The following is a 24,052-nucleotide window of genomic DNA, read 5'->3' on the forward strand; positions in this document are numbered from 1 at the left end:
AAACTCGTCTCGGTCCGATATATTAGGAGTGTGGATACCATATTTGGTTGCTCTAGCTTTAGTAGTCTCTGAGATCTAGGCGCTAATGTTTTACTCTAAGCAAAGCCGCCTATGCTACGTGTGTGTTCGAGAGAGACAGGGCGAGAAAAAATGAAATTGTTTTCTTGATGCTGGCTATAATAATTATACGATCTGGTTCAGATTTTGCACTCTAGAAGATATAGTCATCTTCTACGATTCTGCGTTTTTAGTTTTCTCGTATCGTCGAAATTGTGGATGCCACAGATTTTCGCCCTTTGTGGGGGCGAAAGTAGGCGGGGCAAAGTTTTGAAATATTCTTGTAGCAGTGACTGATCACAGAAGTCTGGATCCAAAACATCGTTGCTCTCGCTCTTATAGTCTTTGAGCACTAGGCGCTGAAGGGGACGGACAGACGGACAGAAGGACAGACGGACGGACGGACAGACGGACAGACAGACTTGGCTCAATCGACTCGGCTATTGATGCTGATCAAGAATATATATACTTTATGGGGTCGGAAACGATTCCTTTTGGACGTTACACACATCCACTTTTACCACAAATCTAATATACCCCAATACTCATTTTGAGTATCGGGTATAACAATACTCATGTTGAGTATCGGGTATAAATATAAACGAGGGGGAACGTTGTGAGTTGCTGCGGACACCGCAACTCTACAGTTATACCCGATACTTAGTCAGTATGCTCTCCTCCGGCAGACGCTGCTAATATTAAACGACACGACAAAGAGTGCGTGCGAGAGAGACAGAAAATCAGTCTGAGCGTGACGTCGGGCGCTGCGTAGCCACTGCAAATTGATTTGTTCCTATTGGCTATAAAAATGATCTGATCTGATCCAGATTCAGCAATCTGATAGATATGGTCATTATCTATGATTCTGTGTTTTTAGTTTTCTCGAATGTGCAATATTGTGGATGCAACAGATTTTCGTCCTTTGTGGGGGCGGAAGGGGGTGGGGCGAAATTTTAAGATATACGTTTTATAGTGAGATCTAACAGGAGTGCGGATACCAAATTTGGTTACTCTAGCCTTAATAGTCTCTGAGATTTGTGAATATCCCCAGATTTTCATCCTTTGCGGGGGCGGAAGGGGGTGTGGCGAAATTTTGAAACAAACTCGTCTCGGTCCGATATATTAGGAGTGTGGATACCAAATTTGGTTGCTCTAGCTTTTGTAGTCTCTGAGATCTAGGCGCTAATGTTTTACTCTAAGCAAAGCCGCCTATGCTACGTGTGTGTTAGAGAGAGACAGGGCGAGAAAAAATGAAATTGATTTCTTGATGCTGGCTATAATAATAATACGATCCAATTCAATTTCTACTCTCTAATTTCATACAAAAAAACGTACCAACTACAACAACAACAACAACACCATTACAACATGAACACCAACAACAACCAAAACACAACACCAACAAAAACAACAACAACAACACTGTGGAAACTCCGGATGCTCCTGCACCCCAACTGCACCCAATCCACCTTTCCGCCTAACCTGCACAATCGCCTCCAACCCGACTCGAAACCCGATCACTCCCACGCCAACTCCAACGCCAACACCCATCCCACCCGATCGCCCGATCAGTCAGGCTTCGACAATTCGGGACATGGCTATTACGTTGCCACCGACGAGGATGATGGCGACATGCGCACCCGCGGCAATGGAAATGGTAACGGCTACGCCTATAGCCGGCCCCCTCAATCGCTCTCCTCGCCCAGCGGCCGCTTGGCCGGAAATTGTCCCTATGGCGGAGGCTCCAAGGTCTCATCCTCGGCCATAAGCAGCGAGAGCTCCCGCGGCGGAGGACATACCAGTGTCCTAGGATCAGATGCTGGCATCAAGCCCAATGGCCAGGGCAGCTGGACCTATCTGAGGGACCAGGATAAATCCGAGGGCAGCGGCAGCAGCAGCGGAGGGAGCAATGGAGGAGGGTGTTGCTCATCGGGTAGCGCTAGCATGAGCAGCGGCAGCAGTCGGGATCGAGAAAGGGAACGGGATCGGGACCGCGATGCACAGAGGTAAGTTGCAGTGGGTGCTGCCCCTCGCCGGCTCCTGCAACTCCTGTCCACAGCTCCAGCTTCCAGCACTCGTCGCAGCCAGGAATCGGTCAAAGCATTAAGATAGGCTTGCTCTCTTCTCGCCCCTTGTAGCTCTTCCTATGGTGGCCGACCGCGTCCTCTAGGCGTCAGCTATCTGCTCGAAGCTATCCAAGCGACCCGGCGAGTCCTGCCAGCGGTGGTGGTGAAATTAATGGTGAGGGAATGCCCATTCCCGCGGCCCAGACGGCCTCCGAGGGCAATCCCGGCAAGACAATGGACAATGCAAGGCAATAGCTCCGTTAGCGGAACCGAAACCAGATCCTGCCCCGATGCGAGCTCCTGCTGGGAATGGCAGCGCAAAGTGTAACCTACCTTCCGTATTTATGTGTACTTCGTAAGTCTCCAAAGAAACTATTTATGTGTGCGTGCACGCTTTGCTCAAATAAACAATCTTCAAAGATCCTCAAGGACTCGGAGTTTCGCTGGGATTAAGGGGGAATGAAACGACATATTTTTCAGGGTGAAAGTACAGTTTGCTTTATTGTTTAAGTTTTTAATTCTTAGCTATGATTCAATACGGTTCTTTTAGGTCAATTACTATATTCTCCCTTTTTGAGAATCGCGTCCCTGAGCAAAATATAAAACAATCACAAAAGTACACAAAATGAAAACCCAAAGAAAGTATACGGTAAATCAGTGATTAAGAAAATATATGAAACAACATATAAGTAAATGGAAACAAATAAAACGAGGGGGAACGTTGTGAGTTGCTGCGGACCCCGCAACTCTACAGTTATACCCGATACTTGTCAGTATGCTCTCCTCCGGCAGACGCCGCTAATATTAAACGACACGACAAAGAGTGCGTGCGAGAGAGACAGAAAATCAGTCTGAGCGTGACGTCGGGCGCTGCGTAGCCACTGCAAATTGATTTGTTCCTATTGGCTATAAAAATGATCTGATCTGATCCAGATTAGGCAATCTGATAGATATGGTCATTATCTATGATTCTGTGTTTTAGTTTTCTCGAATGTGCAATATTGTGGATGCAACAGATTTTCGTCTTTTGTGGGGGCGGAAGGGGGTGGGGCGAAATTTTAAGATATACGTTTTATAGTGAGATCTAACAGGAGTGCGGATACCAAATTTGGTTACTCTAGCCTTAATAGTCTCTGAGATTTGTGAATATCCCCAGATTTTCATCCTTTGCGGGGGCGGAAGGGGGTGTGGCGAAATTTTGAAACAAACTCGTCTCGGTCCGATATATTAGGAGTGTGGATACCATATTTGGTTGCTCTAGCTTTAGTAGTCTCTGAGATCTAGGCGCTAATGTTTTACTCTAAGCAAAGCCGCCTATGCTACGTGTGTGTTAGAGAGAGACAGGGCGAGAAAAAATGAAATTGTTTTCTTGATGCTGGCTATAATAATTATACGATCTGGTTCAGATTTTGCACTCTAGAAGATATAGTCATCTTCTACGATTCTGCGTTTTTAGTTTTTTCGTATCGTCGAAATTGTGGATGCCACAGATTTTCGCCCTTTGTGGGGGCGAAAGTAGGCGGGGCAAAGTTTTGAAATATTCTTGTAGCAGTGACTGATCACAGAAGTCTGGATCCAAAACATCGTTGCTCTCGCTCTTATAGTCTTTGAGCACTAGGCGCTGAAGGGGACGGACAGACGGACAGAAGGACAGACGGACGGACGGACAGACGGACAGACAGACTTGGCTCAATCGACTCGGCTATTGATGCTGATCAAGAATATATATACTTTATGGGGTCGGAAACGATTCCTTTTGGACGTTACACACATCCACTTTTACCACAAATCTAATATACCCCAATACTCATTTTGAGTATCGGGTATAACAATACTCATGTTGAGTATCGGGTATAAATATAAACGAGGGGGAACGTTGTGAGTTGCTGCGGACACCGCAACTCTACAGTTATACCCGATACTTAGTCAGTATGCTCTCCTCCGGCAGACGCCGCTAATATTAAACGACACGACAAAGAGTGCGTGCGAGAGAGACAGAAAATCAGTCTGAGCGTGACGTCGGGCGCTGCGTAGCCACTGCAAATTGATTTGTTCCTATTGGCTATAAAAATGATCTGATCTGATCCAGATTCAGCAATCTGATAGATATGGTCATTATCTATGATTCTGCGTTTTTAGTTTTCTCGAATCTGCAATATTGTGGATGCAACAGATTTTCGTCCTTTGTGGGGGCGGAAGGGGGTGGGGCGAAATTTTAAGATATACGTTTTATAGTGAGATCTAACAGGAGTGCGGATACCAAATTTGGTTACTCTAGCCTTAATAGTCTCTGAGATTTGTGAATATCCCCAGATTTTCATCCTTTGCGGGGGCGGAAGGGGTGTGGCGAAATTTTGAAACAAACTCGTCTCGGTCCGATATATTAGGAGTGTGGATACCAAATTTGGTTGCTCTAGCTTTTGTAGTCTCTGAGATCTAGGCGCTAATGTTTTACTCTAAGCAAAGCCGCCTATGCTACGTGTGTGTTAGAGAGAGACAGGGCGAGAAAAAATGAAATTGATTTCTTGATGCTGGCTATAATAATAATACGATCCAATTCAATTTCTACTCTCTAATTTCATACAAAAAAACGTACCAACTACAACAACAACAACAACACCATTACAACATGAACACCAACAACAACCAAAACACAACACCAACAAAAACAACAACAACAACACTGTGGAAACTCCGGATGCTCCTGCACCCCAACTGCACCCAATCCACCTTTCCGCCTAACCTGCACACTCGCCTCCAACCCGACTCGAAACCCGATCACGCCCACGCCAACTCCAACGCCAACACCCATCCCACCCGATCGCCCGATCAGTCAGGCTTCGACAATTCGGGACATGGCTATTACGTTGCCACCGACGAGGATGATGGCGACATGCGCACCCGCGGCAATGGAAATGGTAACGGCTACGCCTATAGCCGGCCCCCTCAATCGCTCTCCTCGCCCAGCGGCCGCTTGGCCGGAAATTGTCCCTATGGCGGAGGCTCCAAGGTCTCATCCTCGGCCATAAGCAGCGAGAGCTCCCGCGGCGGAGGACATACCAGTGTCCTAGGATCAGATGCTGGCATCAAGCCCAATGGCCAGGGCAGCTGGACCTATCTGGGGGACCAGGATAAATCCGAGGGCAGCGGCAGCAGCAGCGGAGGGAGCAATGGAGGAGGGAGTGGCTCATCGGGTAGCGCTAGCATGAGCAGCGGCAGCAGTCGGGATCGAGAAAGGGAACGGGATCGGGACCGCGATGCACAGAGGTAAGTTGCAGTGGGTGCTGCCCCTCGCCGGCTCCTGCAACTCCTGTCCACAGCTCCAGCTTCCAGCACTCGTCGCAGCCAGGAATCGGTCAAAGCATTAAGATAGGCTTGCTCTCTTCTCGCCCCTTGTAGCTCTTCCTATGGTGGCCGACCGCGTCCTCTAGGCGTCAGCTATCTGCTCGAAGCTATCCAAGCGACCCGGCGAGTCCTGCCAGCGGTGGTGGTGAAATTAATGGTGAGGGAATGCCCATTCCCGCGGCCCAGACGGCCTCCGAGGGCAATCCCGGCAAGACAATGGACAATGCAAGGCAATAGCTCCGTTAGCGGAACCGAAACCAGATCCTGCCCCGATGCGAGCTCCTGCTGGGAATGGCAGCGCAAAGTGTAACCTACCTTCCGTATTTATGTGTACTTCGTAAGTCTCCAAAGAAACTATTTATGTGTGCGTGCACGCTTTGCTCAAATAAACAATCTTCAAAGATCCTCAAGGACTCGGAGTTTCGCTGGGATTAAGGGGGAATGAAACGACATATTTTTCAGGGTGAAAGTACAGTTTGCTTTATTGTTTAAGTTTTTAATTCTTAGCTATGATTCAATACGGTTCTTTTAGGTCAAATACTATATTCTCCCTTTTTGAGAATCGCGTCCCTGAGCAAAATATAAAACAATCACAAAAGTACACAAAATGAAAGCCCTAAGAAAGTATACGGTAAATCAGTGATTAAGAAAATATATGAAACAACATATAAGTAAATGGAAACAAATAAAACGAGGGGGAACGTTGTGAGTTGCTGCGGACACCGCAACTCTACAGTTATACCCGATACTTAGTCAGTATGCTCTCCTCCGGCAGACGCCGCTAATATTAAACGACACGACAAAGAGTGCGTGCGAGAGAGACAGAAAATCAGTCTGAGCGTGACGTCGGGCGCTGCGTAGCCACTGCAAATTGATTTGTTCCTATTGGCTATAAAAATGATCTGATCTGATTCAGATTCAGCGATCTGATAGATATGGTCATTATCTATGATTCTGTGTTTTTAGTTTTCTCGAATGTGCAATATTGTGGATGCAACAGATTTTCGTCCTTTGTGGGGGCGGAAGGGGTGGGGCGAAATTTTAAGATATACGTTTTATAGTGAGATCTAACAGGAGTGCGGATACCAAATTTGGTTACTCTAGCCTTAATAGTCTCTGAGATTTGTGAATATCCCCAGATTTTCATCCTTTGCGGGGGCGGAAGGGGGTGTGGCGAAATTTTGAAACAAACTCGTCTCGGTCCGATATATTAGGAGTGTGGATACCATATTTGGTTGCTCTAGCTTTAGTAGTCTCTGAGATCTAGGCGCTAATGTTTTACTCTAAGCAAAGCCGCCTATGCTACGTGTGTGTTAGAGAGAGACAGGGCGAGAAAAAATGAAATTGTTTTCTTGATTCTGGCTATAATAATTATACGATCTGGTTCAGATTTTGCACTCTAGAAGATATAGTCATCTTCTACGATTCTGCGTTTTTAGTTTTCTCGTATCGTCGAAATTGTGGATGCCACAGATTTTCGCCCTTTGTGGGAGCGAAAGTAGGCGGGGCAAAGTTTTGAAATATTCTTGTAGCAGTGACTGATCACAGAAGTCTGGATCCAAAACATCGTTGCTCTCGCTCTTATAGTCTTTGAGCACTAGGCGCTGAAGGGGACGGACAGACGGACAGAAGGACAGACGGACGGACGGACAGACGGACAGACAGACTTGGCTCAATCGACTCGGCTATTGATGCTGATCAAGAATATATATACTTTATGGGTTCGGAAACGATTCCTTTTGGACGTTACACACATCCACTTTTACCACAAATCTAATATACCCCAATACTCATTTTGAGTATCGGGTATAACAATACTCATGTTGAGTATCGGGTATAAATATAAACGAGGGGGAACGTTGTGAGTTGCTGCGGACACCGCAACTCTACAGTTATACCCGATACTTAGTCAGTATGCTCTCCTCCGGCAGACGCCGCTAATATTAAACGACACGACAAAGAGTGCGTGCGAGAGAGACAGAAAATCAGTCTGAGCGTGACGTCGGGCGCTGCGTAGCCACTGCAAATTGATTTGTTCCTATTGGCTATAAAAATGATCTGATCTGATCCAGATTCAGCAATCTGATAGATATGGTCATTATCTATGATTCTGTGTTTTTAGTTTTCTCGAATGTGCAATATTGTGGATGCAACAGATTTTCGTCCTTTGTGGGGGCGGAAGGGGGTGGGGCGAAATTTTAAGATATACGTTTTATAGTGAGATCTAACAGGAGTGCGGATACCAAATTTGGTTACTCTAGCCTTAATAGTCTCTGAGATTTGTGAATATCCCCAGATTTTCATCCTTTGCGGGGGCGGAAGGGGGTGTGGCGAAATTTTGAAACAAACTCGTCTCGGTCCGATATATTAGGAGTGTGGATACCAAATTTGGTTGCTCTAGCTTTTGTAGTCTCTGAGATCTAGGCGCTAATGTTTTACCCTAAGCAAAGCCGCCTATGCTACGTGTGTGTTAGAGAGAGACAGGGCGAGAAAAAATGAAATTGTTTTCTTGATGCTGGCTATAATAATAATACGATCCAATTCAAATTCTACTCTCTAATTTCATACAAAAAAACGTACCAACTACAACAACAACAACAACACCATTACAACATGAACACCAACAACAACAACAACATGAACATCAACATCTACAACAACCAAAACACAACACCAACAAAAACAACAACAACAACACTGTGGAAACTCCGGATGCTCCTGCACCCCAACTGCACCCAATCCACCTTTCCGCCTAACCTGCACACTCGCCTCCAACCCGACTCGAAACCCGATCACGCCCACGCCAACTCCAACGCCAACACCCATCCCACCCGATCGCCCGATCAGTCAGGCTTCGACAATTCGGGACATGGCTATTACGTTGCCACCGACGAGGATGATGGCGACATGCGCACCCGCGGCAATGGAAATGGTAACGGCTACGCCTATAGCCGGCCCCCTCAATCGCTCTCCTCGCCCAGCGGCCGCTTGGCCGGAAATTGTCCCTATGGCGGAGGCTCCAAGGTCTCATCCTCGGCCATAAGCAGCGAGAGCTCCCGCGGCGGAGGACATACCAGTGTCCTAGGATCAGATGCTGGCATCAAGCCCAATGGCCAGGGCAGCTGGACCTATCTGGGGGACCAGGATAAATCCGAGGGCAGCGGCAGCAGCAGCGGAGGGAGCAATGGAGGAGGGAGTGGCTCATCGGGTAGCGCTAGCATGAGCAGCGGCAGCAGTCGGGATCGAGAAAGGGAACGGGATCGGGACCGCGATGCACAGAGGTAAGTTGCAGTGGGTGCTGCCCCTCGCCGGCTCCTGCAACTCCTGTCCACAGCTCCAGCTTCCAGCACTCGTCGCAGCCAGGAATCGGTCAAAGCATTAAGATAGGCTTGCTCTCTTCTCGCCCCTTGTAGCTCTTCCTATGGTGGCCGACCGCGTCCTCTAGGCGTCAGCTATCTGCTCGAAGCTATCCAAGCGACCCGGCGAGTCCTGCCAGCGGTGGTGGTGAAATTAATGGTGAGGGAATGCCCATTCCCGCGGCCCAGACGGCCTCCGAGGGCAATCCCGGCAAGACAATGGACAATGCAAGGCAATAGCTCCGTTAGCGGAACCGAAACCAGATCCTGCCCCGATGCGAGCTCCTGCTGGGAATGGCAGCGCAAAGTGTAACCTACCTTCCGTATTTATGTGTTCTTCGTAAGTCTCCAAAGAAACTATTTATGTGTGCGTGCACGCTTTGCTCAAATAAACAATCTTCAAAGATCCTCAAGGACTCGGAGTTTCGCTGGGATTAAGGGGGAATGAAACGACATATTTTTCAGGGTGAAAGTACAGTTTGCTTTATTGTTTAAGTTTTTAATTCTTAACTATGATTCAATACGGTTCTTTTAGGTCAAATACTATATTCTCCCTTTTTGAGAATCGCGTCCCTGAGCAAAATATAAAACAATCACAAAAGTACACAAAATGAAAACCCAAAGAAAGTATACGGTAAATCAGTGATTAAGAAAATATATGAAACAACATATAAGTAAATGGAAACAAATAAAACGAGGGGGAACGTTGTGAGTTGCTGCGGACACCGCAACTCTACAGTTATACCCGATACTAAGTCCGTATGGCTCTACTTCGACAGACGCCGCAAATATTAAACGACACGACAAGGAGTGCGTGCGAGAGAGACAGAAAATCAGTCTGAGCGTGACGTCGGGTGCTGCGTAGCCAGTGCAAATTGATTTGTTCCTTTTGGCTATAAAAATGATCTGATCTGATCCAGATTCAGCAATCTGATATATATGATCATTATCTATGATTCTGCGTTTTTAGTTTTCTCGTATCCTCAATATTGTGGATGCAACAGATTTTCGTCTTTTGTGGGGCGGAAGGGGGTGGGGCGAAATTTTAAGATATACGTTTTATAGTGAGATCTAACAGGAGTGCGGATACCAAATTTGGTTACTCTAGACTTAACAGTCTCTGAGATTTGTGAATATCCCCAGATTTTCATCCTTTGCGGGGCGGAAGGGGGTGTGGCGAAATTTTGAAACAAACTCGTCTCGGTCCGATATATTAGGAGTGTGGATACCATATTTGGTTGCTCTAGCTTTAGTAGTCTCTGAGATCTAGGCGCTAATGTTTTACTCTAAGCAAAGCCGCCTATGCTACGTGTGTGTTAGAGAGAGACAGGGCGAGAAAAAATGAAATTGTTTTCTTGATTCTGGCTATAATAATTATACGATCTGGTTCAGATTTTGCACTCTAGAAGATATAGTCATCTTCTACGATTCTGCGTTTTTAGTTTTCTCGTATCGTCGAAATTGTGGATGCCACAGATTTTCGCCCTTTGTGGGAGCGAAAGTAGGCGGGGCAAAGTTTTGAAATATTCTTGTAGCAGTGACTGATCACAGAAGTCTGGATCCAAAACATCGTTGCTCTCGCTCTTATAGTCTTTGAGCACTAGGCGCTGAAGGGGACGGACAGACGGACAGAAGGACAGACGGACGGACGGACAGACGGACAGACAGACTTGGCTCAATCGACTCGGCTATTGATGCTGATCAAGAATATATATACTTTATGGGGTCGGAAACGATTCCTTTTGGACGTTACACACATCCACTTTTACCACAAATCTAATATACCCCAATACTCATTTTGAGTATCGGGTATAACAATACTCATGTTGAGTATCGGGTATAAATATAAACGAGGGGGAACGTTGTGAGTTGCTGCGGACACCGCAACTCTACAGTTATACCCGATACTTAGTCAGTATGCTCTCCTCCGGCAGACGCCGCTAATATTAAACGACACGACAAAGAGTGCGTGCGAGAGAGACAGAAAATCAGTCTGAGCGTGACGTCGGGCGCTGCGTAGCCACTGCAAATTGATTTGTTCCTATTGGCTATAAAAATGATCTGATCTGATCCAGATTCAGCAATCTGATAGATATGGTCATTATCTATGATTCTGTGTTTTTAGTTTTCTCGAATGTGCAATATTGTGGATGCAACAGATTTTCGTCCTTTGTGGGGGCGGAAGGGGGTGGGGCGAAATTTTAAGATATACGTTTTATAGTGAGATCTAACAGGAGTGCGGATACCAAATTTGGTTACTCTAGCCTTAATAGTCTCTGAGATTTGTGAATATCCCCAGATTTTCATCCTTTGCGGGGGCGGAAGGGGGTGTGGCGAAATTTTGAAACAAACTCGTCTCGGTCCGATATATTAGGAGTGTGGATACCAAATTTGGTTGCTCTAGCTTTTGTAGTCTCTGAGATCTAGGCGCTAATGTTTTACTCTAAGCAAAGCCGCCTATGCTACGTGTGTGTTAGAGAGAGACAGGGCGAGAAAAAATGAAATTGTTTTCTTGATGCTGGCTATAATAATAATACGATCCAATTCAAATTCTACTCTCTAATTTCATACAAAAAAACGTACCAACTACAACAACAACAACAACACCATTACAACATGAACACCAACAACAACAACAACATGAACATCAACATCTACAACAACCAAAACACAACACCAACAAAAACAACAACAACAACACTGTGGAAACTCCGGATGCTCCTGCACCCCAACTGCACCCAATCCACCTTTCCGCCTAACCTGCACACTCGCCTCCAACCCGACTCGAAACCCGATCACGCCCACGCCAACTCCAACGCCAACACCCATCCCACCCGATCGCCCGATCAGTCAGGCTTCGACAATTCGGGACATGGCTATTACGTTGCCACCGACGAGGATGATGGCGACATGCGCACCCGCGGCAATGGAAATGGTAACGGCTACGCCTATAGCCGGCCCCCTCAATCGCTCTCCTCGCCCAGCGGCCGCTTGGCCGGAAATTGTCCCTATGGCGGAGGCTCCAAGGTCTCATCCTCGGCCATAAGCAGCGAGAGCTCCCGCGGCGGAGGACATACCAGTGTCCTAGGATCAGATGCTGGCATCAAGCCCAATGGCCAGGGCAGCTGGACCTATCTGGGGGACCAGGATAAATCCGAGGGCAGCGGCAGCAGCAGCGGAGGGAGCAATGGAGGAGGGAGTGGCTCATCGGGTAGCGCTAGCATGAGCAGCGGCAGCAGTCGGGATCGAGAAAGGGAACGGGATCGGGACCGCGATGCACAGAGGTAAGTTGCAGTGGGTGCTGCCCCTCGCCGGCTCCTGCAACTCCTGTCCACAGCTCCAGCTTCCAGCACTCGTCGCAGCCAGGAATCGGTCAAAGCATTAAGATAGGCTTGCTCTCTTCTCGCCCCTTGTAGCTCTTCCTATGGTGGCCGACCGCGTCCTCTAGGCGTCAGCTATCTGCTCGAAGCTATCCAAGCGACCCGGCGAGTCCTGCCAGCGGTGGTGGTGAAATTAATGGTGAGGGAATGCCCATTCCCGCGGCCCAGACGGCCTCCGAGGGCAATCCCGGCAAGACAATGGACAATGCAAGGCAATAGCTCCGTTAGCGGAACCGAAACCAGATCCTGCCCCGATGCGAGCTCCTGCTGGGAATGGCAGCGCAAAGTGTAACCTACCTTCCGTATTTATGTGTTCTTCGTAAGTCTCCAAAGAAACTATTTATGTGTGCGTGCACGCTTTGCTTAAATAAACAATCTTCAAAGATCCTCAAGGACTCGGAGTTTCGCTGGGATTAAGGGGGAATGAAACGACATATTTTTCAGGGTGAAAGTACAGTTTGCTTTATTGTTTAAGTTTTTAATTCTTAACTATGATTCAATACGGTTCTTTTAGGTCAAATACTATATTCTCCCTTTTTGAGAATCGCGTCCCTGAGCAAAATATAAAACAATCACAAAAGTACACAAAATGAAAACCCAAAGAAAGTATACGGTAAATCAGTGATTAAGAAAATATATGAAACAACATATAAGTAAATGGAAACAAATAAAACGAGGGGGAACGTTGTGAGTTGCTGCGGACACCGCAACTCTACAGTTATACCCGATACTAAGTCCGTATGGCTCTACTTCGACAGACGCCGCAAATATTAAACGACACGACAAGGAGTGCGTGCGAGAGAGACAGAAAATCAGTCTGAGCGTGACGTCGGGTGCTGCGTAGCCAGTGCAAATTGATTTGTTCCTTTTGGCTATAAAAATGATCTGATCTGATCCAGATTCAGCAATCTGATATATATGATCATTATCTATGATTCTGCGTTTTTAGTTTTCCCGTATCCTCAATATTGTGGATGCAACAGATTTTCGTCTTTTGTGGGGGCGGAAGGGGGTGGGGCGAAATTTTAAGATATACGTTTTATAGTGAGATCTAACAGGAGTGCGGATACCAAATTTGGTTACTCTAGACTTAACAGTCTCTGAGATTTGTGAATATCCCCAGATTTTCATCCTTTGCGGGGCGGAAGGGGGTGTGGCGAAATTTTGAAACAAACTCGTCTCGGTCCGATATATTAGGAGTGTGGATACCATATTTGGTTGCTCTAGCTTTAGTAGTCTCTGAGATCTAGGCGCTAATGTTTTACTCTAAGCAAAGCCGCCTATGCTACGTGTGTGTTAGAGAGAGACAGGGCGAGAAAAAATGAAATTGTTTTCTTGATTCTGGCTATAATAATTATACGATCTGGTTCAGATTTTGCACTCTAGAAGATATAGTCATCTTCTACGATTCTGCGTTTTTAGTTTTCTCGTATCGTCGAAATTGTGGATGCCACAGATTTTCGCCCTTTGTGGGGGCGAAAGTAGGCGGGGGAAAGTTTTGAAATATTCTTGTAGCAGTGACTGATCACAGAAGTCTGGATCCAAAACATCGTTGCTCTCGCTCTTATAGTCTTTGAGCACTAGGCGCTGAAGGGGACGGACAGACGGACAGAAGGACAGACGGACGGACGGACAGACGGACAGACAGACTTGGCTCCATCGACTCGGCTATTGATGCTGATCAAGAATATATATACTTTATGGGGTCGGAAACGATTCCTTTTGGACGTTACACACATCCACTTTTACCACAAATCTAATATACCCCAATACTCATTTTGAGTATCGGGTATAACAATACTCATGTTGAGTATCGGGTATAAATATAAACGAGGGGGAACGTTGTGAGTTGCTGCGGACACCGCAACTCTACAGTTATACCCGATACTTAGTCAGTATGCTCTCCTCCGGCAGACGCCGCTAATATTAAACGACACGACAAAGAGTGCGTGCGAGAGAGACAGAAAATCAGTCTGAGCGTGACGTCGGGCGCTGCGTAGCCACTGCAAATTGATTTGTTCCTATTGGCTACAAAAATGATCTCATCTGATCCAGATTAAGCAATCTGATAGATATAGTCATAATCTATGATTCTGTGTTTTTAGTTTTCTCGAATGTGCAATATTGTGGATGCAACAGATTTTCGTCCTTTGTGGGGGCGGAAGAGGGTGGGGCGAAATTTTAAGATATACGTTTTATAGTGAGATCTAACAGGAGTGCGGATACCAAATTTGGTTACTCTAGCCTTAATAGTCTCTGAGATTTGTGAATATCCCCAGATTTTCATCCTTTGCGGGGGCGGAAGGGGGTGTGGCGAAATTTTGAAACAAACTCGTCTCGGTCCGATATATTAGGAGTGTGGATACCAAATTTGGTTGCTCTAGCTTTTGTAGTCTCTGAGATCTAGGCGCTAATGTTTTACTCTAAGCAAAGCCGCCTATGCTACGTGTGTGTTAGAGAGAGACAGGGCGAGAAAAAATGAAATTGATTTCTTGATGCTGGCTATAATAATAATACGATCCAATTCAATTTCTACTCTCTAATTTCATACAAAAAAACGTACCAACTACAACAACAACAACAACACCATTACAACATGAACACCAACAACAACCAAAACACAACACCAACAAAAACAACAACAACAACACTGTGGAAACTCCGGATGCTCCTGCACCCCAACTGCACCCAATCCACCTTTCCGCCTAACCTGCACACTCGCCTCCAACCCGTCTCGAAACCCGATCACGCCCACGCCAACTCCAACGCCAACCCCCATCCCACCCGATCGCCCGATCAGTCAGGCTTCGACAATTCGGGACATGGCTATTACGTTGCCACCGACGAGGATGATGGCGACATGCGCACCCGCGGCAATGGAAATGGTAACGGCTACGCCTATAGCCGGCCCCCTCAATCGCTCTCCTCGCCCAGCGGCCGCTTGGCCGGAAATTGTCCCTATGGCGGAGGCTCCAAGGTCTCATCCTCGGCCATAAGCAGCGAGAGCTCCCGCGGCGGAGGACATACCAGTGTCCTAGGATCAGATGCTGGCATCAAGCCCAATGGCCAGGGCAGCTGGACCTATCTGGGGGACCAGGATAAATCCGAGGGCAGCGGCAGCAGCAGCGGAGGGAGCAATGGAGGAGGGAGTGGCTCATCGGGTAGCGCTAGCATGAGCAGCGGCAGCAGTCGGGATCGAGAAAGGGAACGGGATCGGGACCGCGATGCACAGAGGTAAGTTGCAGTGGGTGCTGCCCCTCGCCGGCTCCTGCAACTCCTGTCCACAGCTCCAGCTTCCAGCACTCGTCGCAGCCAGGAATCGGTCAAAGCATTAAGATAGGCTTGCTCTCTTCTCGCCCCTTGTAGCTCTTCCTATGGTGGCCGACCGCGTCCTCTAGGCGTCAGCTATCTGCTCGAAGCTATCCAAGCGACCCGGCGAGTCCTGCCAGCGGTGGTGGTGAAATTAATGGTGAGGGAATGCCCATTCCCGCGGCCCAGACGGCCTCCGAGGGCAATCCCGGCAAGACAATGGACAATGCAAGGCAATAGCTCCGTTAGCGGAACCGAAACCAGATCCTGCCCCGATGCGAGCTCCTGCTGGGAATGGCAGCGCAAAGTGTAACCTACCTTCCGTATTTATGTGTTCTTCGTAAGTCTCCAAAGAAACTATTTATGTGTGCGTGCACGCTTTGCTCAAATAAACAATCTTCAAAGATCCTCAAGGACTCGGAGTTTCGCTGGGATTAAGGGGGAATGAAACGACATATTTTTCAGGGTGAAAGTACAGTTTGCTTTATTGTTTAAGTTTTTAATTCTTAACTATGATTCAATACGGTTCTTTTAGGTCAAATACTATATTCTCCCTTTTTGAGAATCGCGTCCCTGAGCAAAATATAAAACAATCACAAAAGTACACAAAATGAAAACCCAAAGAAAGTATACGGTAAATCAGTGATTAAGAAAATATATGAAACAACATATAAGTAAATGGAAACAAATAAAACGAGGGGGAACGTTGTGAGTTGCTGCGGACACCGCAACTCTACAGTTATACCCGATACTAAGTCCGTATGGCTCTACTTCGACAGACGCCGCAAATATTAAACGACACGACAAGGAGTGCGTGCGAGAGAGACAGAAAATCAGTCTGAGCGTGACGTCGGGTGCTGCGTAGCCAGTGCAAATTTATTTGTTTCTTTTGGCTATAAAAATGATCTGATCTGATCCAGATTCAGCAATCTGATATATATGATCATTATCTATGATTCTGCGTTTTTAGTTTTCTCGTATCCTCAATATTGTGGATGCAACAGATTTTCGTCTTTTGTGGGGGCGGAAGGGGGTGGGGCGAAATTTTAAGATATACGTTTTATAGTGAGATCTAACAGGAGTGCGGATACCAAATTTGGTTACTCTAGACTTAACAGTCTCTGAGATTTGTGAATATCCCCAGATTTTCATCCTTTGCGGGGGCGGAAGGGGGTGTGGCGAAATTTTGAAACAAACTCGTCTCGGTCCGATATATTAGGAGTGTGGATACCATATTTGGTTGCTCTAGCTTTAGTAGTCTCTGAGATCTAGGCGCTAATGTTTTACTCTAAGCAAAGCCGCCTATGCTACGTGTGTGTTAGAGAGAGACAGGGCGAGAAAAAATGAAATTGTTTTCTTGATTCTGGCTATAATATTTATAAAATCTGGTTCAGATTTTGCACTCTAGAAGATATAGTCATCTTCTACGATTCTGCGTTTTTAGTTTTCTCGTATCGTCGAAATTGTGGATGCCACAGATTTTCGCCCTTTGTGGGGGCGAAAGTAGGCGGGGCAAAGTTTTGAAATATTCTTGTAGCAGTGACTGATCACAGAAGTCTGGATCCAAAACATCGTTGCTCTCGCTCTTATAGTCTTTGAGCACTAGGCGCTGAAGGGGACGGACAGACGGACAGAAGGACAGACGGACGGACGGACAGACGGACAGACAGACTTGGCTCCATCGACTCGGCTATTGATGCTGATCAAGAATATATATACTTTATGGGGTCGGAAACGATTCCTTTTGGACGTTACACACATCCACTTTTACCACAAATCTAATATACCCCAATACTCATTTTGAGTATCGGGTATAACAATACTCATGTTGAGTATCGGGTATAAATATAAACGAGGGGGAACGTTGTGAGTTGCTGCGGACACCGCAACTCTACAGTTATACCCGATACTTAGTCAGTATGCTCTCCTCCGGCAGACGCCGCTAATATTAAACGACACGACAAAGAGTGCGTGCGAGAGAGACAGAAAATCAGTCTGAGCGTGACGTCGGGCGCTGCGTAGCCACTGCAAATTGATTTGTTCCTATTGGCTACAAAAATGATCTCATCTGATCCAGATTAAGCAATCTGATAGATATGGTCATTATCTATGATTCTGTGTTTTTAGTTTTCTCGAATGTGCAATATTGTGGATGCAACAGATTTTCGTCCTTTGTGGGGGCGGAAGGGGGTGGGGCGAAATTTTAAGATAAACGTTTTATAGTGAGATCTAACAGGAGTGCGGATACCAAATTTGGTTACTCTAGCCTTAATAGTCTCTTAGATTTGTGAATATCCCCAGATTTTCATCCTTTGCGGGGGCGGAAGGGGGTGTGGCGAAATTTTGAAACAAACTCGTCTCCGTCCGATATATTAGGAGTGTGGATACCATATTTGGTTGCTCTAGCTTTAGTAGTCTCTGAGATCTAGGCGCTAATGTTTTACTCTAAGAAAAGCCGCCTATGCTACGTGTGTGTTAGAGAGAGACAGGGCGAGAAAAAATGAAATTGTTTTCTTGATGCTGGCTATAATAATAATACGATCCAATTCAAATTCTACTCTCTAATTTCATACAAAAAAACGTACCAACTACAACAACAACAACAACACCATTACAACATGAAACCCAACAACAACAACAACACGAACATCAACATCTACAACAACCAAAACACAACACCAACAAAAACAACAACAACAACACTGTGGAAACTCCGGATGCTCCTGCACCCCAACTGCACCCAATCCACCTTTCCGCCTAACCTGCACACTCGCCTTCAACCCGACTCGAAACCCGATCACGCCCACGCCAACTCCAACGCCAACACCCATCCCACCCGATCGCCCGATCAGTCAGGCTTCGACAATTCGGGACATGGCTATTACGTTGCCACCGACGAGGATGATGGCGACATGCGCACCCGCGGCAATGGAAATGGTAACGGCTACGCCTATAGCCGGCCCCCTCAATCGCTCTCCTCGCCCTGCGGCCGCTTGGCCGGAAATTGTCCCTATGGCGGAGGCTCCAAGGTCTCATCCTCGGCCATAAGCAGCGAGAGCTCCCGCGGCGGAGGACATACCAGTGTCCTGGGATCAGATGCTGGCATCAAGCCCAATGGCCAGGGCAGCTGGACCTATCTGGGGGACCAGGATAAATCCGAGGGCAGCGGCAGCAGCAGCGGAGGGAGCAATGGAGGAGGGAGTGGCTCATCGGGTAGCGCTAGCATGAGCAGCGGCAGTAGTCGGGATCGAGAAAGGGAACGGGATCGGGACCGCGATGCACAGAGGTAAGTTGCAGTGGGTGCTGCCCCTCGCCGGCTCCTGCAACTCCTGTCCACAGCTCCAGCTTCCAGCACTCGTCGCAGCCAGGAATCGGTCAAAGCATTAAGATAGGCTTGCTCTCTTCTCGCCCCTTGTAGCTCTTCCTATGGTGGCCGACCGCGTCCTCTAGGCGTCAGCTATCTGCTCGAACGCGACTCGGGCAATGCCGCAGACGCCTCCTCGGATGGCCCAAGCGACCCGGCGAGTCCTGCCGGCGGTGGTGGTGAAATTAATGGTGAGGGAATGCCCATTCCCGCGGCCCAGACGGCCTCCGAGGGCAATCCCGGCAAGACAATGGACAATGCAAGGCAATAGCTCCGTTAGCGGAACCGAAACCAGATCCTGCCCCGATGCGAGCTCCTGCTGGGAATGGCAGCGCAAAGTGAAACCTACCTTCCGTATTTATGTGTACTTCGTAAGTCTCCAAAGAAACTATTTATGTGTGCGTGCACGCTTTGCTCAAATAAACAATCTTAAAAGATCCTCAAGGACTCGGAGTTTCGCTGGGATTAAGGGGGAATGAAACGACATATTTTTCAGGGTGAAAGTACAGTTTGCTTTATTGTTTAAGTTTTTAATTCTTAACTATGATTCAATACGGTTCTTTTAGGTCAAATACTATATTCTCCCTTTTTGAGAATCGCGTCCCTGAGCAAAATATAAAACAATCACAAAAGTACACAAAATGAAAACCCAAAGAAAGTATACGGTAAATCAGTGATTAAGAAAATATATGAAATAACATATAAGTAAATGGAAACAAATAAAACGAGGGGGAACGTTGTGAGTTGCTGCGGACACCGCAACTCTACAGTTATACCCGATACTAAGTCCGTATGGCTCTACTCCGGCAGACGCCGCAAATATTAAACGACACGACAAGGAGTGCGTGCGAGAGAGACAGAAAATCAGTCTGAGCGTGACGTCGGGTGCTGCGTAGCCAGTGCAAATTGATTTTTTCCTTTTGGCTATAAAAATGATCTGATCTGATCCAGATTCAGCAATCTGATATATATGATCATTATCTATGATTCTGCGTTTTTAGTTTTCTCGTATCCTCAATATTGTGGATGCAACAGATTTTCGTCCTTTGTGGGGGCGGAAGGGGGTACGGCGAAATTTTAAGATAAACGTTTTATAGTGAGATCTAACAGGAGTGCGGATACCAAATTTGGTTACTCTAGCCTTAATAGTCTCTGAGATTTGTGAATATCCCCAGATTTTCATCCTTTGCGGGGGCGGAAGGGGGGGGGGCGAAATTTTGAAACAAACTCGTCTCGGTCCGATATATTAGGAGTGTGGATACCAAATTTGGTTGCTCTAGCTTTTGTAGTCTCTGAGATCTAGGCGCTAATGTTTTACTCTAAGCAAAGCCGCCTATGCTACGTGTGTGTTAGAGAGAGACAGGGCGAGAAAAAATGAAATTGTTTTCTTGATGCTGGCTATAATAATAATACGATCCAATTCAAATTCTACTCTCTAATTTCATACAAAAAAACGTACCAACTACAACAACAACAACAACACCATTACAACATGAACACCAACAACAACAGCAACATGAACATCAACATCTACAACAACCAAAACACAACACCAACAAAAACAAAAACAACATCACTGTGGAAACTCCGGATTCTCCTGCACCCCAACTGCACCCAATCCACCTTTCCGCCTAACCTGCACACTCGCCTCCAACCCGACTCGAAACCCGATCACGCCCACGCCAACTCCAACGCCAACACCCATCCCACCCGATCGCCCGATCAGTCAGGCTTCGACAATTCGGGACATGGCTATTACGTTGCCACCGACGAGGATGATGGCGACATGCGCACCCGCGGCAATGGAAATGGTAACGGCTACGCCTATAGCCGGCCCCCTCAATCGCTGTCCTCGCCCTGCGGCCGCTTGGCCGGAAATTGTCCCTATGGCGGAGGCTCCAAGGTCTCATCCTCGGCCATAAGCAGCGAGAGCTCCCGCGGCGGAGGACATACCAGTGTCCTGGGATCATATGCTGGCATCAAGCCCAATGGCCAGGGCAGCTGGACCTATCTGGGGGACCAGGATAAATCCGAGGGCAGCGGCAGCAGCAGCGGAGGGAGCAATGGAGGAGGGAGTGGCTCATCGGGTAGCGCTAGCATGAGCAGCGGCAAAAGTCGGGATCGAGAAAGGGAACGGGATCGGGACCGCGATGCACAGAGGTAAGTTGCAGTGGGTGCTGCCCCTCGCCGGCTCCTGCATCTCCTGTCCACAGCTCCAGCTTCCAGCACTCGTCGCAGCCAGGAATCGGTCAAAGCATTAAGATAGGCTTGCTCTCTTCTCGCCCCTTGTAGCTCTTCCTATGGTGGCCGACCGCGTCCTCTAGGCGTCAGCTATCTGCTCGAACGCGACTCGGGCAATGCCGCAGACGCCTCCTCGGATGGCCCAAGCGACCCGGCGAGTCCTGCCGGCGGTGGTGGTGAAATTAATGGTGAGGGAATGCCCATTCCCGCGGCCCAGACTGCCTCCGAGGGCAATCCCGGCAAGACAATGGACAATGCAAGGCAATAGCTCCGTTAGCGGAACCGAAACCAGATCCTGCCCCGATGCGAGCTCCTGCTGGGAATGGCAGCGCAAAGTGTAACCTACCTTCCGTATTTATGTGTACTTCGTAAGTCTCCAAAGAAACTATTTATGTGTGCGTGCACGCTTTGCTCAAATAAACAATCTTCAAAGATCCTCAAGGACTCGGAGTTTCGCTGGGATTAAGGGGGAATGAAACGACATATTTTTCAGGGTGAAAGTACAGTTTGCTTTATTGTTTAAGTTTTTAATTCTTAACTATGATTCAATACGGTTCTTTTAGGTCAAATACTATATTCTCCCTTTTTGAGAATCGCGTCCCTGAGCAAAATATAAAACAATCACAAAAGTACACAAAATGAAAACCCAAAGAAAGTATACGGTAAATCAGTGATTAAGAAAATATATGAAACAACATATAAGTAAATGGAAACAAATAAAACGAGGGGGAACGTTGTGAGTTGCTGCGGACACCGCAACTCTACAGTTATACCCGATACTAAGTCCGTATGGCTCTACTCCGGCAGACGCCGCAATTATTAAACGACACGACAAGGAATGCGTGCGAGAGAGACAGAAAATCAGTCTGAGCGTGACGTCGGGTGCTGCGTAGCCAGTGCAAATTGATTTGTTCCTTCTGGCTATAAAAATGATCTGATCTGAACCAGATTCAGCAATCTGATATATATGATCATTATCTATGATTCTGCGTTTTTAGTTTTCTCGTATCCTCAATATTGTGGATGCAACAGATTTTCGTCTTTTGTGGGGGCGGAAGGGGGTGGGGCGAAATTTTAAGATATACGTTTTATAGTGAGATCTAACAGGAGTGCGGATACCGAATTACTCTAGCCTTAATAGTCTCTGAGATTTGTGCATATCCCCATCCTTTGCGGGGGCGGAAGGGGGTGTGGCGAAATTTTGAAACAAACTCGTCTCGGTCCGATATATAAGGAGTGTAGATACCAAATTTGGTTGCTCTAGCTTTTATAGTCTCTGAGATCTAGGCGCTAATGTTTTACTCTAAGCAAAGCCGGCTATGCTACGTGTGTGTTAGAGAGAGACAGGGCGAGAAAAAATGAAATTGTTTTCTTGATTCTGGCTATAATAATTATACGATCTGGTTCAGATTTTGCACTCTAGAAGATATAGTCATCTTCTACGATTCTGCGTTTTTAGTTTTCTTGTATCGTCGAAATTGTGGATGCCACAGATTTTCGCCCTTTGTGGGGGCGGAAGTAGGCGGGGCAAAGTTTTGAAATATTCTTGTAGCAGTGACATATCACAGAAGTCTGGATCCAAAACATCGTTGCTCTCGCTCTTATAGTCTTTGAGCACTAGGCGCTGAAGGGGACGGACAGACGGACAGAAGGACAGACGGACGGACGGACAGACGGACAGACAGACATGGCTCAATCGACTCGGCTATTGATGCTGATCAAGAATATATATACTTTATGGGGTCGGAAACGATTCCTTCTGGACGTTACACACATCCACTTTTACCACAAATCTAATACAGCCCAATACTTATTTTGAGTATCGGGTATAAAAATAAACTAATCACAGAATTATAGTAAATCAATTTAACTAAATAATTGACTAATAAAATATGTATAAAAATCATACTAAGATACAAAAAGAATAAATATTAAACATAAAGAAATACCAAAAAATTATGAAAAAATATGAATTAACAACGTACCGACGAAAATAATTATAATAAGAAGAACAAAATTAATATTATTGATAAAATTAACGAGGGGGAACGTTGTGAGTTGCTGCGGACACCGCAACTCTACGGTTATACCCGATACTAAGTCAGTATGGCTCTCCTCCGGCAGACGCCGCTAATAGTAAACGACACGACAAAGAGTGCGTGCGAGAGAGACAGAAAATCAGTCTGAGCGTGACGTCAGGCGCTGCGTAGCCAGTGCAAATTGATTTGTTCCTATTGGCTATAAAAATGATCTGATCTGATCCAGATTCAGCAATCTGATAGATATGGTCATTATCTATGATTCTGCGTTGTGGATGCAACAGATTTTCGTCCGTTGTGGCGGCGGGAGGGGGTATGGCGAAATTTGGACACGAAACGGTCAAGGTCCGATATCACAGGAGTGTGGATACCAAATTTGGTTGCTCTGGCTCTTATAGGTTCTGAGATCCTTGAACTCATATTTTGCAATTGACAAAGCCGACCATGAAACCTGTGTGTTAGAGAGAGACAGAGCGAGAAAGAATGAAATTGTTTTCTTGATTCTGGCTATAATAATTATACGATCTGGTTGAGATATTACACTCTAGAACATATAGTCATCCTCTACGGTTCTGCGTTTTTGGTTTTATCGTATATTTCAAAATGTGGATGCCACAGATTTTCGTTCTTTGTGGGGGCGGAAGTAGGCGGGGCGAAGTTTTGAAATTTTTTTGTAGCAGTGACATATCACAGAAGTCTGGATCCAAAACATCGTTGCTCTAGCTCTTATAGTCTTTGAGCACTAGGCGCTGAAGGGGACGGACGGACGGACGGACGGACGGACGGACGGACGGACGGACGGACGGACGGACAGACGGACAGACAGACAGGGCTCAATCGACTCGGCTATTGATGCTGATCAAGAATATATATACTTTATGGGGTCGGAAACGAT

General features: G+C 46.7%; 6 protein-coding genes across 6 annotated transcripts; all 6 read left to right on the top strand.

Moving 5' to 3' along the window:
• Positions 1–1,987: 1,987 nt before the first annotated feature.
• Positions 1,988–2,541, top strand: LOC117189416. Its single transcript, XM_033394542.1, has 2 exons — positions 1,988–2,063; positions 2,196–2,541. The coding sequence occupies exons 1-2, from the start codon at positions 2,002–2,004 to the stop codon at positions 2,449–2,451; spliced, it is 318 nt and encodes a 105-aa protein (XP_033250433.1). The 5' UTR covers positions 1,988–2,001; the 3' UTR covers positions 2,452–2,541.
• A 2,193-nt stretch (positions 2,542–4,734) lies between these two features.
• LOC117191927 (cell wall protein IFF6-like) lies at positions 4,735–5,868 on the top strand. Its single transcript, XM_033396672.1, has 2 exons — positions 4,735–5,390; positions 5,523–5,868. The coding sequence occupies exons 1-2, from the start codon at positions 4,753–4,755 to the stop codon at positions 5,776–5,778; spliced, it is 894 nt and encodes a 297-aa protein (XP_033252563.1). The 5' UTR covers positions 4,735–4,752; the 3' UTR covers positions 5,779–5,868.
• Positions 5,869–8,101: 2,233 nt separating this feature from the next.
• Positions 8,102–9,204, top strand: LOC117191926 (cell wall protein IFF6-like). Its single transcript, XM_033396671.1, has 2 exons — positions 8,102–8,749; positions 8,882–9,204. Exons 1-2 carry the CDS (start codon positions 8,106–8,108, stop codon positions 9,135–9,137), a joined length of 900 nt encoding a protein of 299 aa, XP_033252562.1. The 5' UTR covers positions 8,102–8,105; the 3' UTR covers positions 9,138–9,204.
• Positions 9,205–11,460: 2,256 nt separating this feature from the next.
• On the top strand, positions 11,461–12,518 carry LOC117191937 (cell wall protein IFF6-like). The gene is made up of 2 exons (XM_033396684.1): positions 11,461–12,108; positions 12,241–12,518. Exons 1-2 carry the CDS (start codon positions 11,465–11,467, stop codon positions 12,494–12,496), a joined length of 900 nt encoding a protein of 299 aa, XP_033252575.1. The 5' UTR covers positions 11,461–11,464; the 3' UTR covers positions 12,497–12,518.
• Positions 12,519–14,869: 2,351 nt separating this feature from the next.
• Positions 14,870–15,893, top strand: LOC117191454 (keratin, type I cytoskeletal 9-like). Its single transcript, XM_033396316.1, has 2 exons — positions 14,870–15,438; positions 15,571–15,893. Exons 1-2 carry the CDS (start codon positions 14,870–14,872, stop codon positions 15,824–15,826), a joined length of 825 nt encoding a protein of 274 aa, XP_033252207.1. The 3' UTR covers positions 15,827–15,893.
• A 2,337-nt stretch (positions 15,894–18,230) lies between these two features.
• Positions 18,231–19,148, top strand: LOC117191455 (keratin, type I cytoskeletal 9-like). Its single transcript, XM_033396317.1, has 2 exons — positions 18,231–18,799; positions 18,932–19,148. The coding sequence occupies exons 1-2, from the start codon at positions 18,231–18,233 to the stop codon at positions 19,146–19,148; spliced, it is 786 nt and encodes a 261-aa protein (XP_033252208.1).
• Positions 19,149–24,052: the final 4,904 nt, after the last annotated feature.

This window comes from Drosophila miranda (genome assembly GCF_003369915.1).
Source record: "Drosophila miranda strain MSH22 chromosome Y unlocalized genomic scaffold, D.miranda_PacBio2.1 Contig_Y1_pilon, whole genome shotgun sequence".
In the NCBI taxonomy this organism is placed as follows: Eukaryota; Metazoa; Arthropoda; class Insecta; order Diptera; family Drosophilidae; genus Drosophila; species Drosophila miranda.

Excerpts from the sequence above, each read along its gene's own strand:
- LOC117189416 (XM_033394542.1), top strand. The coding sequence starts at position 2,002 with ATGAGCAGCGGCAGCAGTCGGGATCGAGAAAGGGAACGGGATCGGGAC. Across the intron at positions 2,064-2,195 it reads CGGGACCGCGATGCACAGAG|CTCTTCCTATGGTGGCCGAC; the intron begins GTAAGTTGCAGT and ends CGCCCCTTGTAG.
- LOC117191927 (XM_033396672.1), top strand. The coding sequence starts at position 4,753 with ATGAACACCAACAACAACCAAAACACAACACCAACAAAAACAACAACA. Across the intron at positions 5,391-5,522 it reads CGGGACCGCGATGCACAGAG|CTCTTCCTATGGTGGCCGAC; the intron begins GTAAGTTGCAGT and ends CGCCCCTTGTAG.
- LOC117191926 (XM_033396671.1), top strand. The coding sequence starts at position 8,106 with ATGAACATCAACATCTACAACAACCAAAACACAACACCAACAAAAACA. Across the intron at positions 8,750-8,881 it reads CGGGACCGCGATGCACAGAG|CTCTTCCTATGGTGGCCGAC; the intron begins GTAAGTTGCAGT and ends CGCCCCTTGTAG.
- LOC117191937 (XM_033396684.1), top strand. The coding sequence starts at position 11,465 with ATGAACATCAACATCTACAACAACCAAAACACAACACCAACAAAAACA. Across the intron at positions 12,109-12,240 it reads CGGGACCGCGATGCACAGAG|CTCTTCCTATGGTGGCCGAC; the intron begins GTAAGTTGCAGT and ends CGCCCCTTGTAG.
- LOC117191454 (XM_033396316.1), top strand. The coding sequence starts at position 14,870 with ATGCTCCTGCACCCCAACTGCACCCAATCCACCTTTCCGCCTAACCTG. Across the intron at positions 15,439-15,570 it reads CGGGACCGCGATGCACAGAG|CTCTTCCTATGGTGGCCGAC; the intron begins GTAAGTTGCAGT and ends CGCCCCTTGTAG.
- LOC117191455 (XM_033396317.1), top strand. The coding sequence starts at position 18,231 with ATGCTCCTGCACCCCAACTGCACCCAATCCACCTTTCCGCCTAACCTG. Across the intron at positions 18,800-18,931 it reads CGGGACCGCGATGCACAGAG|CTCTTCCTATGGTGGCCGAC; the intron begins GTAAGTTGCAGT and ends CGCCCCTTGTAG.